The 14,671-nt window shown below is 35.1% G+C and overlaps 2 protein-coding genes across 5 annotated transcripts in view; one reads left to right on the top strand and one right to left on the bottom strand.

The window, feature by feature from the left end:
* LOC136823432 (focadhesin-like) overlaps window positions 1-14,671 on the bottom strand; it is a 56,864-nt gene that overhangs the window by 14,403 nt on the left and 27,790 nt on the right. For all 4 annotated transcript variants that reach the window (XM_067079616.1, XM_067079634.1, XM_067079625.1 and 1 more), the window contains exon 21: window positions 3,922-4,060. In XM_067079616.1, the coding sequence (XP_066935717.1) occupies window positions 3,922-4,060 (139 nt within the window). The remainder of the gene's footprint in view (window positions 1-3,921; window positions 4,061-14,671) is intronic.
* On the top strand, window positions 12,185-14,027 carry LOC136823483 (D(5)-like dopamine receptor). Its single transcript, XM_067079675.1, has 2 exons — window positions 12,185-12,325; window positions 12,536-14,027. Exons 1-2 carry the CDS (start codon window positions 12,238-12,240, stop codon window positions 13,711-13,713), a joined length of 1,266 nt encoding a protein of 421 aa, XP_066935776.1. The 5' UTR covers window positions 12,185-12,237; the 3' UTR covers window positions 13,714-14,027.

The following is a 14,671-nucleotide window of genomic DNA, read 5'->3' as shown; positions in this document are numbered from 1 at the left end:
ATGAAACATACGAGCAATGTGAAAATGCGGGATTTCCTTTTGCAACGTGTGGCGTGTAAGAGAATTAACGTGTGGTATTCTTGCAAAATAAACAAAAACCATTTACTTTGGACCTTTTATATTAAGAAAGTATATCCAGGTTTTCATTGGTGTCAAAGGATGGTGTTAATAAATTACCAAGGAAAAGACAGTATGTATGTCTGATCATGTTCTTAGTGAAAAAATATCTAAAACGGAAAGATCAGGAGAAGATATTATCTCCCTTGTTTATATTTGAACCTAAATCTTTAGTTTGGCAAAACTTAAAATCAATAAAAATATATCAATCTAGATCTGAATTAAAAAATTCTGAAGCTTAAATGTAAGAAGTGAGTCAGTTGAAGGAAATTTGTTGTTGCCGATCATATCCACAACAAAAATCTCGGGTAACGTTTCCTTCAAATATACGTTTTTTTTCCTTACATGAATATTCATTGTCCTTATACCAAACGGAAATTTCTGAATAAGAAAACTTAATAGATGAAAGTAAAAATGATGAAGCGTAAACTGGTTGTTCACAATAAATGAGAATTTTTGAACTGTCAGGGCGTCAGGAGTATACCAGTATGTATCACATATCTTCCTGCCGTCCAGATTTTAGAATGTTCGATTAATTTTCAAAGCGGAAGAAATAAATGATATATAGAGTAGCCAAGGTAATATTTTCAGCCAACATTAATTTCACATTAATTCTTTTGGCGGTTATTTTATGACGGGAAGAAGTAAGGGCGACAAAAAAATAGAAATATGGCGGAATCGAAAAAAGAACGCCCGGAAAAACAAATTAATTGCCGCTTGACGTTTGTGAGAGAACGCCGGGTAGAGAATTAAGTATATTGCTACTTTGATAAATTTCCTTAAATAGGAAAAATAATCGATAGTGTGATTGCTTTTTTGGTTTGATGGTTGGAAATTTTTGGTAAATCAAAAAAAAATTTCTTTTTAACCCTTCTTAGGGATTTGAAGGTAGGTGGGTGTGTTAAAACTTTCGATTGACATTTTTAAGCTTTGAAGAATTAGGAATCGACTGCTACTCTTAGTTCAGTCCATTGCATAACTGGGAATCTTAAGCTGAGAAACCTGGCAATACATAACAGTCAAGAGTCCAAAGTTCACAAATATGACCAGGATTTGACCCAGCATTTTCACGAAAAAAGTATTAGTGTTAAATATCCTCTTTAACCAAAGGACAAAGGAGGAAGCGAGCGGTTTTTTTTTTTGAGAATCATAACGTTAAACGCTTGCAAACTTATTTCAACCAAACCGCACAGGGTTTAAAAATAAAATCAAAATCTTGTCCATAAAAATATCATGTTTTTGAGATTCCAGAGTGAAGAGAAAAATAAAGAAATGAATGAATAATCTTACATAACTTTTGAAAATTTTTACAGGATTTAAAATCTTCCCTGGCAAAAAAACACAAAAGAGTGTATTCGCCTAGAAATATCTTTTCTTAAAGGAATTGGTTTAATTCGAATACTCGGTCTTCGACTAGGGACTAAAGAGGGGCTTTTAGTCTAGAGCTAGGATTGTTAAAAGAGTAATCCAATTTGACAGGAAGGCTTTCTATGGATCAACGCTGATATCAATTTGAATGTTCTCATAGGGTATAACAAAAAGTGTTTGTTTTCTTTTGGACAGTGTTTTGGTCAGGTCACGCACACCAACCACGTATTAGCTTTGGCCAGGTAGTTTTGAGCCGATAAGATGACAGCCTCAAAGTTGAATAAAGCAGAGCTAGAAATGTAGAATGATATTTTAAGAGGTTAAGCTGACATTCTTAATTTTACAAAAGTTCGTTTTTTTTTTTAATCTAAAGAGAAAAGCGCAAATCAATGATTTCAATGTTGCAATGTTCGAATGAGTTCTTTCAGGTAAGGTAGCTTATTTCTATATATTCACCCTCTCATTAGGCACACAATTTGAGGTTCAACTTTCTTATGGCTAAAGACAGACCCTTCAGATTACTTTCTTAGTTTGGACAAATCAATGATTTTCAAAGTTTTCTCTTGTGTAAGTACCTATTTATAAGTCATGCGCCACAGTAATCACATAGTTTTTCTGGCTTCGACTGTTTGTGAAACTAGAATCTATGGTTTAACGACCGTAGTGCAGTGGTAGAGCATCCGGCTACGGTGCGCAAGGTCGTGAGTTCAACCCCAAAATGGTACTTGATGTCTCTCTGCTTGATGCTCAGCAGTTAAGAGAAGGATCAAGGGTAAGTGGAGAAATCCATAGAGAAAGAGTCGCGCCCTCCCCTAACTTCGTGTAGATAGCTATCGAAAGAGGAGCCTTCGGGTCGCCTCCGACTGCGGTTGCAGTCTTACTTACTATCTATGATGAAGTAAGAAATATGGATGTAGATAGGACTAATCCATAGATTTGTTGCATTAAGTTTGCTACTATTTTAGTTTATGTCCCGGTACCTTAGAATTTCCCCTTTAACAGGTCGCATTTACCGAACCAATCGAACCGGCTTTTTGTTTAATTGGACTCCAAATAAAACCAGTAGTCAATTTAATCGACTTTTTGTCGTTCAATTAATTTCGATTAGCTCAATTTTCGAACTGATCGATTATTGTGTCCTGGAACAAGTAATTAAAAGTCTGTTCACGATAAGTTTGCACTCTTTCTTCTTTTATCTTTTCACAGTGACGACGTTTGAGGATCAAGGATTCACTTCAGTGAAAATGATAGTTAAAGCACTTTTCTACTTTCATTTTTGGATTTTTTTTAAAGATTTTTTTATTTCAAATTTTTCCACTCATTAATATCTTTCCAATGATACCAAATTTGTAAAGATTGAAGAATTCCTTTAAAACTATGGGTAAAAGAAAAAAGAGTGCACACTTATCGTGAACATAGACTTTAACTTGTATTTAACGGACGAGATAAATTTACTTGATGATTAATAGATGCATGAATTTGCTCATCTAGTTCCCTATAATTTGACTCATTTGCAATGCTGACCACAAAATTTGACCACTAAATCATAAATCTGACATTTTTGAGAAATTTGTTGTTTGTATTATCATTTGAAAAATAATTAATCGAGGCGACATTCATTTAATCGAGGCGACATTCATTTAAAATTTCTTGCCTAGAGCCTACCTGTAGAAATTTGATTAATATTGACAGGAGAGATGGAATTTAAGAAGCTGTCTGCGGCAAGTTAAGTTTGTTTTGACTGCCAAATTTTAAACAGTAGAATGCTGTGGATGTCTTCTAATAATTATTCGACTTACGTCGGGAAATTCGCTAATCCATCCCTCACTCTTCAACTCATCATCGTACACGCCAGTCTCTTACCATGGGTACCAAGTTTTCATCAGAGAAAATATTGATATTTATTCGAGCTGTGATACTCACGGTAGCAGTTTCTATATCTCGGTTCCAATCTCTCTCTTCAATGTGCCCAAAAGTCTTGATTTCTCATAGGGCAATTAGAAGCTCGAAAAAATCTTCGGTAAATTTAGTCTCTAGGGTAGTCTAGCAAGCTAGATGACTAATTAAGACATAGTAGAAATAAAGCAAAAAGTAAGGGAGGGAACAATTTTAGTCGTCTAGAAACCTTTGTGCACTATTGTGTCACTATTATATTATACAAACTAAAGTCCGTAACAATAATCGTATCATCATGTAACGCCTATACTACTGTATTACACGCATTATAAATGACTTCAGCCCATCTCAAGTGCAACAATATCCCAAGAACAAATTTTTGAATGAATTTTAAATGAAGTTTAGAACCCGAAGGGCTAGAGTGGAGCTTTTAACCTTTTCCAATCATGAAAAAGTGAATTCTTAGAATTTGCGCCGCATTGGAATAACAGCTTAAATTTACAGCTTTCTTTCTTTGTTTTCACGCATAATATTTCTTACCAGGGAGTTCAGTAGGCTCCAGTGTCTTCAAAAGCGCCACATATCCGTACCCAGGGCAAGCTTCAAGCAAGGGATCGAAAGTTTCATCATCTTTATGTTCTTTCATGGACAACAATTGCTGACAGGTAAGCTCTTGTATCTGAAAAATAAAAGATAGGTGAAAACTCAATAAAACGTTGTTAAATTGCACGAAAAGTTAGTGTCCTCGATATGATAAATAATTGGCGCACGAGAAAAATTAGCACGGGCCTTTTTTCTCGTAGAACGATGATTGAAACTAATGGCGAACCTTTAGAAACCGTATTTTCTTGGGAACTGCCTATTTTTACCAATATATCTAAAGTTATGCGTCATTGGAAGAAACACTTATTTCAATTGTGAAAAAAAACAACTGCTTGTGGTTTGAAGTAAAATGGCGTTTTTAGTATTTTAAGTTTTTCCACTTCCATCTCCTCAGGACAAAGAAGCGTGGGAAGAAGGCTTTATGAGATAAGTTAGATAACTTAAAAAACACAGTATCTCCCGCAAAGCAAGCCTAATATTTTATTGTACCCAAGAAATAGTACTGGGTACGGTGTATTTAGCAACGTTGAAACAACACTTTATATATGTTAAAATCTTAATAATAGCGAGTTTAGGTATCGGAGGATATCGAGGGTGACGTTAGGTGAAGTCGACACAAAACAAAGTCGATAGTTGGTGTATGGCTCTATATCGCCTTTGCCTCAACTAAACGAGATTTACGGCTAATTTCAAAATTCATTGCCATAGACGGTCTGTTGTCATTGTCTTTTCTTATTTGAGATTTTTCTAACTAACCACTGCGATGGAGTGCTGGCGAGAGAGGGGAGACGATGAAAGAAGCGTGCTATTGATAAATCATCGCAGAGGTTCCCGTACGGGAATTTTTTCATCAAACAGACAATGCTCACAGAGTGTTACGAAACAATAAAACGTGACCTAAACAGACGACAGTATTTTGGTGTTTTTACCGTCGTCGAGCAAAATGGACGGCGATTCTTGCGTCAAGTCTACTTTGTTTTATACCGTCTTCTTTGCGTTATCTTGAATACATAAACTCGCTTACATCCATAACAAAGGTCATCGAGACTAAAAATCAAAGCTATTGAAGTTGCGCCAGAATAACAGACACCATTTTTCTCACGGTGACAAAACAACACTTTTACTTGCATTTTCTGTGTGGTCCAACTTATGCAAGGTTAGACTGCAATTTTAACTGAGGTCGGGGAAAATTTGCTTTCATCTGGTTTTCTATACCAAACAGATTTGTAATGGGCTTTCAAAAAGAAATACCCAGAAACAATCGGGGGCTGTCCTAATGAGGGCGGGATGTTTCATTTGGATTGTTCCATTTTTAACAATCATAGTTTTGAAATGTCAATGTTTTTTTCTAAAAACCGCAACATTTTAATGGTCCAATTTTATTTTATTTTTATGACTAATTAAGGTTCAAACATGTGCCGGCAATTTGAATGACGATAGAAAATTGGTCACAAATAAAAAAATAGTAATTTTCTTTTGTTTTTTTTCTTGTCTCTTTCTCTTATTTTTCTTGAAAAGGAAAGGAAGAGTTGTCAGTTGGTATTTGAAATTCGATTGGTTGTGTATAAGGTGATCAATACAATGTACTCGTCTATGTATTCCTGGAAAACTTGGACAGTTGTTAGCTTCCATATCAAGATCAGGTAAAATGTGTTGCATTCAAATTACACTGGTTCCATAGCATGTAACCTTTCTGAGAGAATCTACAAGAACTGGGATTCGATGGTTCATAACCATGGGTGGTTTTAAGTATTGTGTAATCTGATTTAACAGTTTTTGATTTGGTTTGTATATTAGAAAGGGATTTTTGCAGTGAAGGCAATATTTTCACCGACCTTTATATACCCTGGAAGAAGCCATCTTTGGCCTAAGTTTTTTGAAAAGTGGTACCCTAATGGTAAAAACTACTCGATGTAGATCAATTTATAATTCAATGAAATTTCCGTTTCCAAATTTTTTCACCCACATTGAATAGTGCTACCACTTTCAAAAAAACTCAGATCAAAGATTTTGCTTGGCCGGCATCGAGAAACGTTGTTCAGGGTATGTAAAAGGACAACACCAGTACGGAAAAGCTTAGTAAATTTAGCAAGTTAGTAATGTAAACAAACCATCTCGAAATTTTATCTACATCTTGATCAATCTTTTCTCACTAAGCATTTAATGTCTGATCATGGGTATCTTCCAATTATGCTATGCTATATTGAGCTACTTGACATGTACTGGAATGGAAGTCAGGATTTCGTGTGAAAAATTCCAAAACTTAACCTGACAAAGATATTTTGGATTTAGTCTTTAATGTTAATGGTTTTTCAGTTTTATAAATACGATTTTCTTAAAGAGTTCCTCCATTTTCTTCTTAATCTATTGTAAGCCTCGTGGGTTATCGTATATGTAATGAAAAAGAATTTGAGTGATTGCGAACCAGGAAAAAAAACTACATTTCAACCAAATTAAGAATGTTATCCACCAAGGTTTTGTGAACAAGAATTGTTTGTGGTTTATGTATTTTTTATTCATCGATGGTTTTTTTTTCTAATCTTCATTGGTTCATATCCTGGAGAAGAGTCTCGTTAGATTCAATGGGAACAAAAAATTATTTATCATTCTTTTTGGTAACCAAATAATTTCGAAACGTTCACTCTCTCCTTGGTATACTGAAGGTAAAGGTTGGTTTTATCGAATGAATTAACTTCAGGGTTGTAGCGGCTGAAACACACGGAAGTTTAGATCCAGCACAGATATTTTAAAATCTAGAAATTTGTTCAAAGTTTGAATTTCTTTTTTTTGAAATTCTAAATGAAATTTGATTCATTTCAGCAGAAGATTTTTCAATTATCAATTTCAATTTCAATTATCGGTCGATTGTTAAGTGACTTTGCAAAGGAATTTGTTGGGTAAAAAGCTTATCAAACTGAAGAAATTAATTTTGATCCAAAATTTTATCTATTCTTTCATTTAGTATATAGGTGTGAAATTAAGTCTTGCAAAATTGTTCCGGTGGTGGAAAAAATCCTGTCAGAGGATCAAGTTCGGGAAGGTTTTTTTTTCAAATTGGGATTTTTGTTATAAAGTTACCTATGGTTGCTATAAATCTTGTGTTTAGTATTTTGTCTAGGAAAAAAATTTAGCATGTAATAAAAATCCAGGCCAAAGATACTAACTTCGAGTATGTGTAACTTTTTCTTTTTCTACTACTCCTAAAAGCTTGACCTTTTGTTTAAAAATTAAAATCTTTTTTAGTTGCAAGATTCTCTGAAAATTCTCATTTTGCAGTAACAAGATGTTCTCCTGCTGGGGGAAAGAATTGATTGATGCCAAACATAGTGCGCTACATATTGCAAATCAATCATGATATTACAAATCAATTTTTCTATTGTAACAAATTTTTGGCAAAAAAAAAAGCAAAGAGTTATTTGAAGACCAATTGACCTGCTAAAACGAGTCCCTTGGTCTATAGCTTGTCTTATCAAATACATTTTAACTTGCCAACCAAAATTGAAATGTCATGAAAGTTCTTGCTGTTCAAAATTGTATTACACTCAAATGGGATCATAAGTTAACGAAGGGCCCTGATAAGGTTACGAAGGGGTCTTAGATAAATGGACTAATTAGATTGTATAGCGTGTGTATATATTTCGGCCAAGTTATGGGTGTTCTTTGAAAAAGGGGATAATTTAGATAGAGTATCTTGCTGAGGTACCCCTGAAGTCCTCCTTACTCTCTTGTTAGCTTTGTTTATTTAGGTAAATATTTGAGGTTAATCGAACTTCCGAAAGATTGGAGTGTCAGTGCTATATCGAGATAAGCTTTAGCCGTTTGACAAACGATTGAGAAAAGCCCATCTATTTGATATGAAGTACTGAATCCAAAACAGTGAGATTTTTCTTCTTTCCTTAAATACTTGGATTAAATCTCCAAATATTTGAAGCCTTTTCCCAGTGCTTTATTTGATGACAAACTTCTCATAAGATGTGAGTTTAGGATACAACAAAGTCATATAAAAGTAGCATGATTATTCAAAGTGTAAATAAGCTATGTTACCATGCCTCTCTGCTTGATGCTCAGCAATTAGAGAGATCAAGGGTAAGTTTGTGGCAATTAAGGGAGAAGAGTGGCGTCCTCCCCTACCTTCGGGTGGATAGCTATCGATAGAGGAGCGTTCGGGGCGCCTCCGACTGCGGTGGCAGACTTAATTTACTACGAAACCAAGTATGTACCAGGGTTGGCGTCTGTTCCGTTTATTTTAGAACAAGATTGAAAGCAAAGTTTTACAAGTTTGTGTTTGTCTTTTGAGACCGAACGAAAGCCGGAACATCCCTGTAAGCGTCATCAAACGTAACCATCATCATCTCTTACAAATTTTGACGACTGAACTTATACATAAACTCAGTCCTTGACTTCAAACTAGTCATAAGGACTGACGAATTAAGTGGCATCTAAAAAAACAAGAGTCAACAAAATTAGACATGTCCTTTAAAATGGCACTTCATTGGAACAATTGGTGATCGAATAAGCCAGTTTCCTTTCTTGATTCAACTGAACACTGTTTACCCACTCTTAAACATGTTCGTTGGCAAAGAAGCAAAAAACCTGAAATATTTTATTATAAGAATCTAGAATTGATAGGTATGTACCGTGATTCTAAATTAAAAAGTCTCAAAATCAATGGAATACTGTATCTTCGCAACCTTTAGAATAACAGATGATTTACGCAAAACAAATGGCCCTCCCATAAACAGAGGTTCGAACCATTCTGTCAAGGAAACCATCTAATGGTTCCAATAATACGGAAATTCTTATAAAACATAAAACTGAAATTTCTTATAAGACCACATCAAAGCGACAAATCCGTGAAGAGTGCCGCGGGGCCGGTCAAAAGCAATATGTGAAAGGGTTCGTACGAGTTTTATATGATCATTGAGTGGCTTGGTTGGACAACCTCTCTGTACGTTCTATATATGTTGATTCTTGCGTCAAACATTGAACAGCTATAAATAGTTGTGCATGCGTGTGTAGTAAAGTTCATAAAGGTCATATATGTACATTCTTCAACATATCAAGCTTTGTAGTGGTTGCTACAAAGACATTTGGCTTCTATGAAATGTTTTTGTTGACAATTTGCAATTTTTTTTGTCTAGGGGTTTTCAAATCTTTATAGTTTGATATATACTAGAATTCAAGTGATTATCATACTTTGGTAAATCGAGGCAAAGTGAGGTAACTGAAGTTAAAAGGTAATGGAGACAGTTTTTCTAGCTACAACATTATTTGTGTAAACTGTAAAATAATTTTTTGTGCTCTGTAGCTTCAACTCTTAGTCACTATGACAGTGAAAGGAAACCAGTATCACGAAATCCTTCGAAAAAAAAATTAATAAAATCAATTTTGGTACTGAAAAGGGGTCCGAAGGGGGATAAACAGCAGAATCAACAAACAAATATTAATCATTTTATTTACGAGTTGATATCTGTTCACCTGCCTGCAAAGGCGTCCCCTGTTTATACACAATTTTACTAAAGAGTTGTTTCAAAGCATGTCTTTTATCTTTTTTTCATTTCTGTATTTGTTGGAAAAGATAAAAATTAGAGTAGTTTCCGATATATTGCATACGACGGGGGGTCATTGGTGAAGTAGTAGGTCAAAACTGATTTTTTCAAGGCGTGAGGAAATGTGAGGATTAGCCGACCCACGACCCAAGATCATAGTTTTTCAATTTTGTCTTTTTCTACATTCAATAGGTCAAGATGTTCGGTTGAAAGGTAAGCCAAGTTGTCTCAAAGTCATACCAAGGCAGATCAAGAACTAAGTTCTACATTCCAGTAGTGCAGTCCATTAGCATCAAATTATGCAAGTTTCAGAGCAGTGGTTTCCTTCTTCTGAGAAAAAGAACCTGATGTTTTATCTTTGGGTTTTCAGTCGATAACAGGTTCGAGGTTTTTTTATCAGCTAGTGGTCAAAGTTTATGAGGCAATCAGCAGACGTCTGGTTTCCTCTATAATGTAGAGGTCAGGTCATTTTGTTGTATAAAGCAGTATAGAGAAAGGCAGCAATCGGGGCAAAAAGGCGAAAGAGCTGTTCCAATTTGCCAGCCAGGAGAATATTACTAAAAAGTTGACATATTTAGCTTCTCCCGAGCAGCTTTTTCGTCTTTTGCTCTCGGTGGCTGCTTCCGTATAGAGTGGCGCCCTTTTCCGGAAGACTTCAAAAAGCTGGTTAGCGAGCACCTCATTAAAAATCGGGATTTTTCATCTCGTTTCTTAGTTAGTTCCACTTTTTGACGATTTTCGAAAAATAGAAGCCTTCAAGTGTTTTGACGCAAATTCGATTATTTTGCTACTGCAGGAGCTTCGAAAGTTAAAAGTGACGTCAAAATATCGAATATTTAGAGCCCGAAAACCTGGGCTCAAAACATTCGAAAAAGTCGGAAAGTGGAATAGACGTTAATTGCGTAAAAAAAAGCGGTCGACGTCTAGTATAGGCTAAAGGCTGGTGTGTATGAACATGAATGAACTTGCCAAGACAGAATAAGCTGTGAATCTACGTTTTTAAAATTTAGTGTTAGAAATATCTTTTGAGTTCTAGAGCGTGTCAGGAATTTCCTATACGTAGTTGATTGAATATTTTGGTGTCTTCAAAGAAATATCAAAATATATTTGTATTTTTAGTACGGTAGGAGAACTGTGCAGGGTTTAAGGGTGCAATAAAAAGAACTAAGATACGTGTAGGCGTTGCATTTTATCAAAATTAAAAATTAAAATAATCTAGAAAAGTAGAAAAGTAGAAACAAGCAAAATAGAGAGAAGTTCGGTAGCAAAATCATCCGAAAAATAAATTTAAAAATGTGGTGAAAAGGTATCAAGAATACACAACAAAAAGGTCTTTCTCGGGCCTATTCCCCTTCAGTTATTTTCCCCAAAAAATCTGAAGATAAATATTTTCAGTATAACATATGCTTTTCGAGCAAATACAGGATAGTCTCTAGTTAACAAAAGAAAGACCGACTTTTTGAAACTCTCTTTTCCCCAGTCCCATATATTTATCTTTACTTCGAAAATATTTGAAATCTTCATTTATGATGATGTCCAAAAGACATTCAACAAATGTTACAATTTTGAAATCCAATACTCAAGATTTACCCCTTATAAAAAGATATAAATTTCTTCAATATTTAGCCAACTTATTTTGATTTTTGAAAATAATATATCTCTATTATATTATTTTTGAGGCAGATTAAGAAATTGACCAGGTAAAAGAAAAGGAGTGCTTTGTGTTTGACCAGATGGTTGTTCAGTCAATAGAGAAGGAATTGAGGCTGGTCGAAGGAGGGAATGAAAGGAATCCTTTACCACAGTGTAAGATTCTTCTGGTTGAAGGGACATGGGACTTTCCACCGAAATAGTATCGAAGTGAAACCACTCTCCAAAAGGAACAAATTGAAAGTCGTAATAACTTTCTAATCGTAAAGGCTTGGGGACACGAGAAGACTTTTCGCGTTGGTGGGATGGAGCATGTTCCATTGCACCAACGCGAGAAAAACTTCTCGTGTCCCCAGGCCTTAACTCGTTTATTATTAGGCTGATGGAAATTATCCTGATTAGAGTATCTTATTATTGGATTTCAACAATTAAAGACCAAAGGGGTAGAAGGAATATATATCAAACAACTCTTTGGAGGAGAAGTTGATATCTTCAAATGTCTAATTTACGCGTAAAATTTTTTTACCAAAAAGTGACCTAGCGATAAGGAATTTTTCAACACAAAAACTTCGAGAAAATAATCCTCGCTCAAAACTGGTAACGAGAGAATAAGATTTGGAGGTCTCGTCAAACCTCAAAGCAACACGCGATGAAGGGTTAAGGTGAAAAGAGAAAGGAGAGAAAAAAAAGAAATCGAAAAGAACAATAAGATTAAAGGGAAGTAGAAAGAATGAGTGGTCTCAGCCTTTATAAGGGAGTAAAAGTAAGATACAAAATAGAAGAAATGTTAATGGCGAGCGCGAGCAGTGGAAGAGCTCAATTATTCAAATCCATTGATTTTACTTTGGTCCAAATTGTGGTATATAAATTTTGAGTTAATTTTTCAAGAAAATAACATAGGTAGAGGGAAGTGAATAATGGGATATCTTTCTGTTTTTAGGGATTCGATCCGCAATGACGCAGTAAAAATTTGAATATGATTTCTTTATATTTTCAGAAAAAAACGAAAAATTTTAAAAACGAAAACAAGACAAACAAAATTCAAAAATTCAAGATGGTATCCTTCATTGCACCCAACAACACAAGCATGCTTCTACTTACAACATCATCAATATCCCATAATGCAACACACATGACACAAGGTATTACAAAACTTATAAACTTCAAAATTATGCTTCAAAAACAATAAATACCAAAAAAATCAATTCGCTCTGTGCTCAATGAGGACATTATTGTAAGGAATACCTTTATTGACTTTTTTTTAAGAAACCCTTCATTTATAAGGGTAAAAAATACAGTAAATTAGCGAATCAGCATATTTACTTATTTTTCATTATCATTTTCTTTTACAGATGTCGGAGGAATCGACTTGATCGCTATTACCGCCCCAAGCACAGTCATCACCGCCCTTATTATCATTATCAATACTTTTGTACTCGCTTTATTCCTCAGTAAAGCAAAATTAAGAAAATCCACCACGAATAAGATTTTGCTCAGTTTGGTTGTTTCTGACCTGTCAACAGGTGTCATCCTTCTCCTTCACATACTAGCGAGTGTTATTCCGACATTCGCTATCGCCCAAACACCCGCAACTCGATCCGTCCGTATTTGTCTCGATATCATGACGTCATGGATACAACTGGTCACAATGGGGAATCTTGCCTTGATTATTTTTGAACGTTTTATCACATTAATTCACCCGTATAAGCTAGAAATGTTATTGGGCCGAAAACGAATCACGTTGGCAATTCAAACTATATGGGGGATATCTTTACTTATACCGTGCATCCAACTATTCTGGGTGTACCCGTACATGTACCGTACCCCAACCCACGCCGAAGATGAGCAGACGGCGTATATCGATTCCGTATTCTCCGCTTTAACCATTTTCATTTTCGTTCTGATTCCGATGACTGCATTTTTCATCATTTTCATCCGGATGTTCCGGGAAATACAACGCTTCCCGACTATCGAGTTATTTAACAAGAAACAAGAGGAAAGACGCGTTTTGAAAATATTCGCCGTTATGTATCTCTTCTTTGCCATGTTTTCTTTGCCATACTTTTTGGTTCGACTGTTGATGGATCTACAAGAAGCTGGACACTACAAAGTGACTTATTTAACATATTTCATCGTGACACTAATGAAATCCGTGCCACCGCTTTTGAATCCGTTTGTGTACGTTCTCAATAAGCCCGACTTCATCCGAGAGCTCCGACACAAGAAAGACACTCTAACGAATGCCCTTGATAGACATACTCGTTTTTCCTCCTTTATTACGACATCACGGCGACCGAGTAACGACCCGTATGTTAATAAAACACTTCTAAATTTACAAGAAATCAACAACAATAACAGAGAAATTCTACAAGATAGTGATTCAACATCAGCGTTTCATTTAACGTCACGTCGTACGTCGAGCGATACGTCTGACGGATTATCCGTTAATAAGCTAAGTCCAAAACCAACTTTTATTTTGGTAACAAGCACATCATCACCTTCCGAAGTTAAGCTGGGAAACTTCTTGTAAAATAATTGACTTTTATTGATACTTAATATGTAAAATAGTGAAGTCTCTCAGGGTTAAGTCTTTGAGTCAAATATAATATTGGTACTGTCGTAAAGAAACCCAAACCAAGAAATTACACCAGATTTTTAGGCATTTATATAAAATCGCTTCCTAAAAAAGTCTTTTTCATGTAATTGTGGGAATTTCAAAGCAGTAAAATTAAATCTTTATTTTATTTATATCATTGTAAGAATTATGTTCATTTATGCACGAACACTCTTTGTAAATATCCATAAAATCATAATATTATTTATCAAGCAAAGAAAAACTGCTTTAAAATGAAAAGAACATAGAGTTTCTTCCAAACGTGAGTAACATTCGACTGTGTTGAGGTCTTCTAGTAGATAAAACAGGAGGATTTTTGAATAATTAAAGTTTAAAGGGAGAGAATTTAAGATTCGCGATTAACTGGAGAGGTTTCCACCTTTTTGAATCTTTAAACAATTTTCTTTCGTGGTGTTAGCGACGAGAGGTAACGTCTATAATCAAAACGATAAGTATGGGAAGGGATAAATACCCCTTCTCACAGACTCGGTGGGATTTTGTCAGCTAGTGGGGATAAAAATAACGGACCAAAACTCGGTGGGGATTGATATTCCCATGTTTTTTATGTCTGGGGATTTGAATTACATTGTTTTCTAGCCAGAAAATTCGATGGGGATGGAAAAAATAGCGCTATATTTTGCAGTCAGGATTTGCTTATCTGATTATTTTTAGCGGGACAAAAATAAGAGTATAACTCTTCACTGGAGACGATATTTTGGTCAATTTTTCCAGTGGGAACTTTCTTCATGTTACCAATCTGGTCCTTCAGTTAAGTTTCGCTTTTCCAAAATAAAACATAAAAACAAGTTTCGAAAGCTTAAAATTCTCGTGGGCTTGAAAAAAGACGGCTTTACTAGTAAACATGGAATACAAT

The sequence above is a fragment of the Clytia hemisphaerica genome, unplaced genomic scaffold, assembly GCF_902728285.1.
Source record: "Clytia hemisphaerica strain Z4C2 unplaced genomic scaffold, Clytia hemisphaerica genome assembly, whole genome shotgun sequence".
Lineage (NCBI taxonomy): Eukaryota > Metazoa > Cnidaria > Hydrozoa > Leptothecata > Clytiidae > Clytia > Clytia hemisphaerica.
This window is presented reverse-complemented; position numbering and strand designations above follow the sequence as displayed.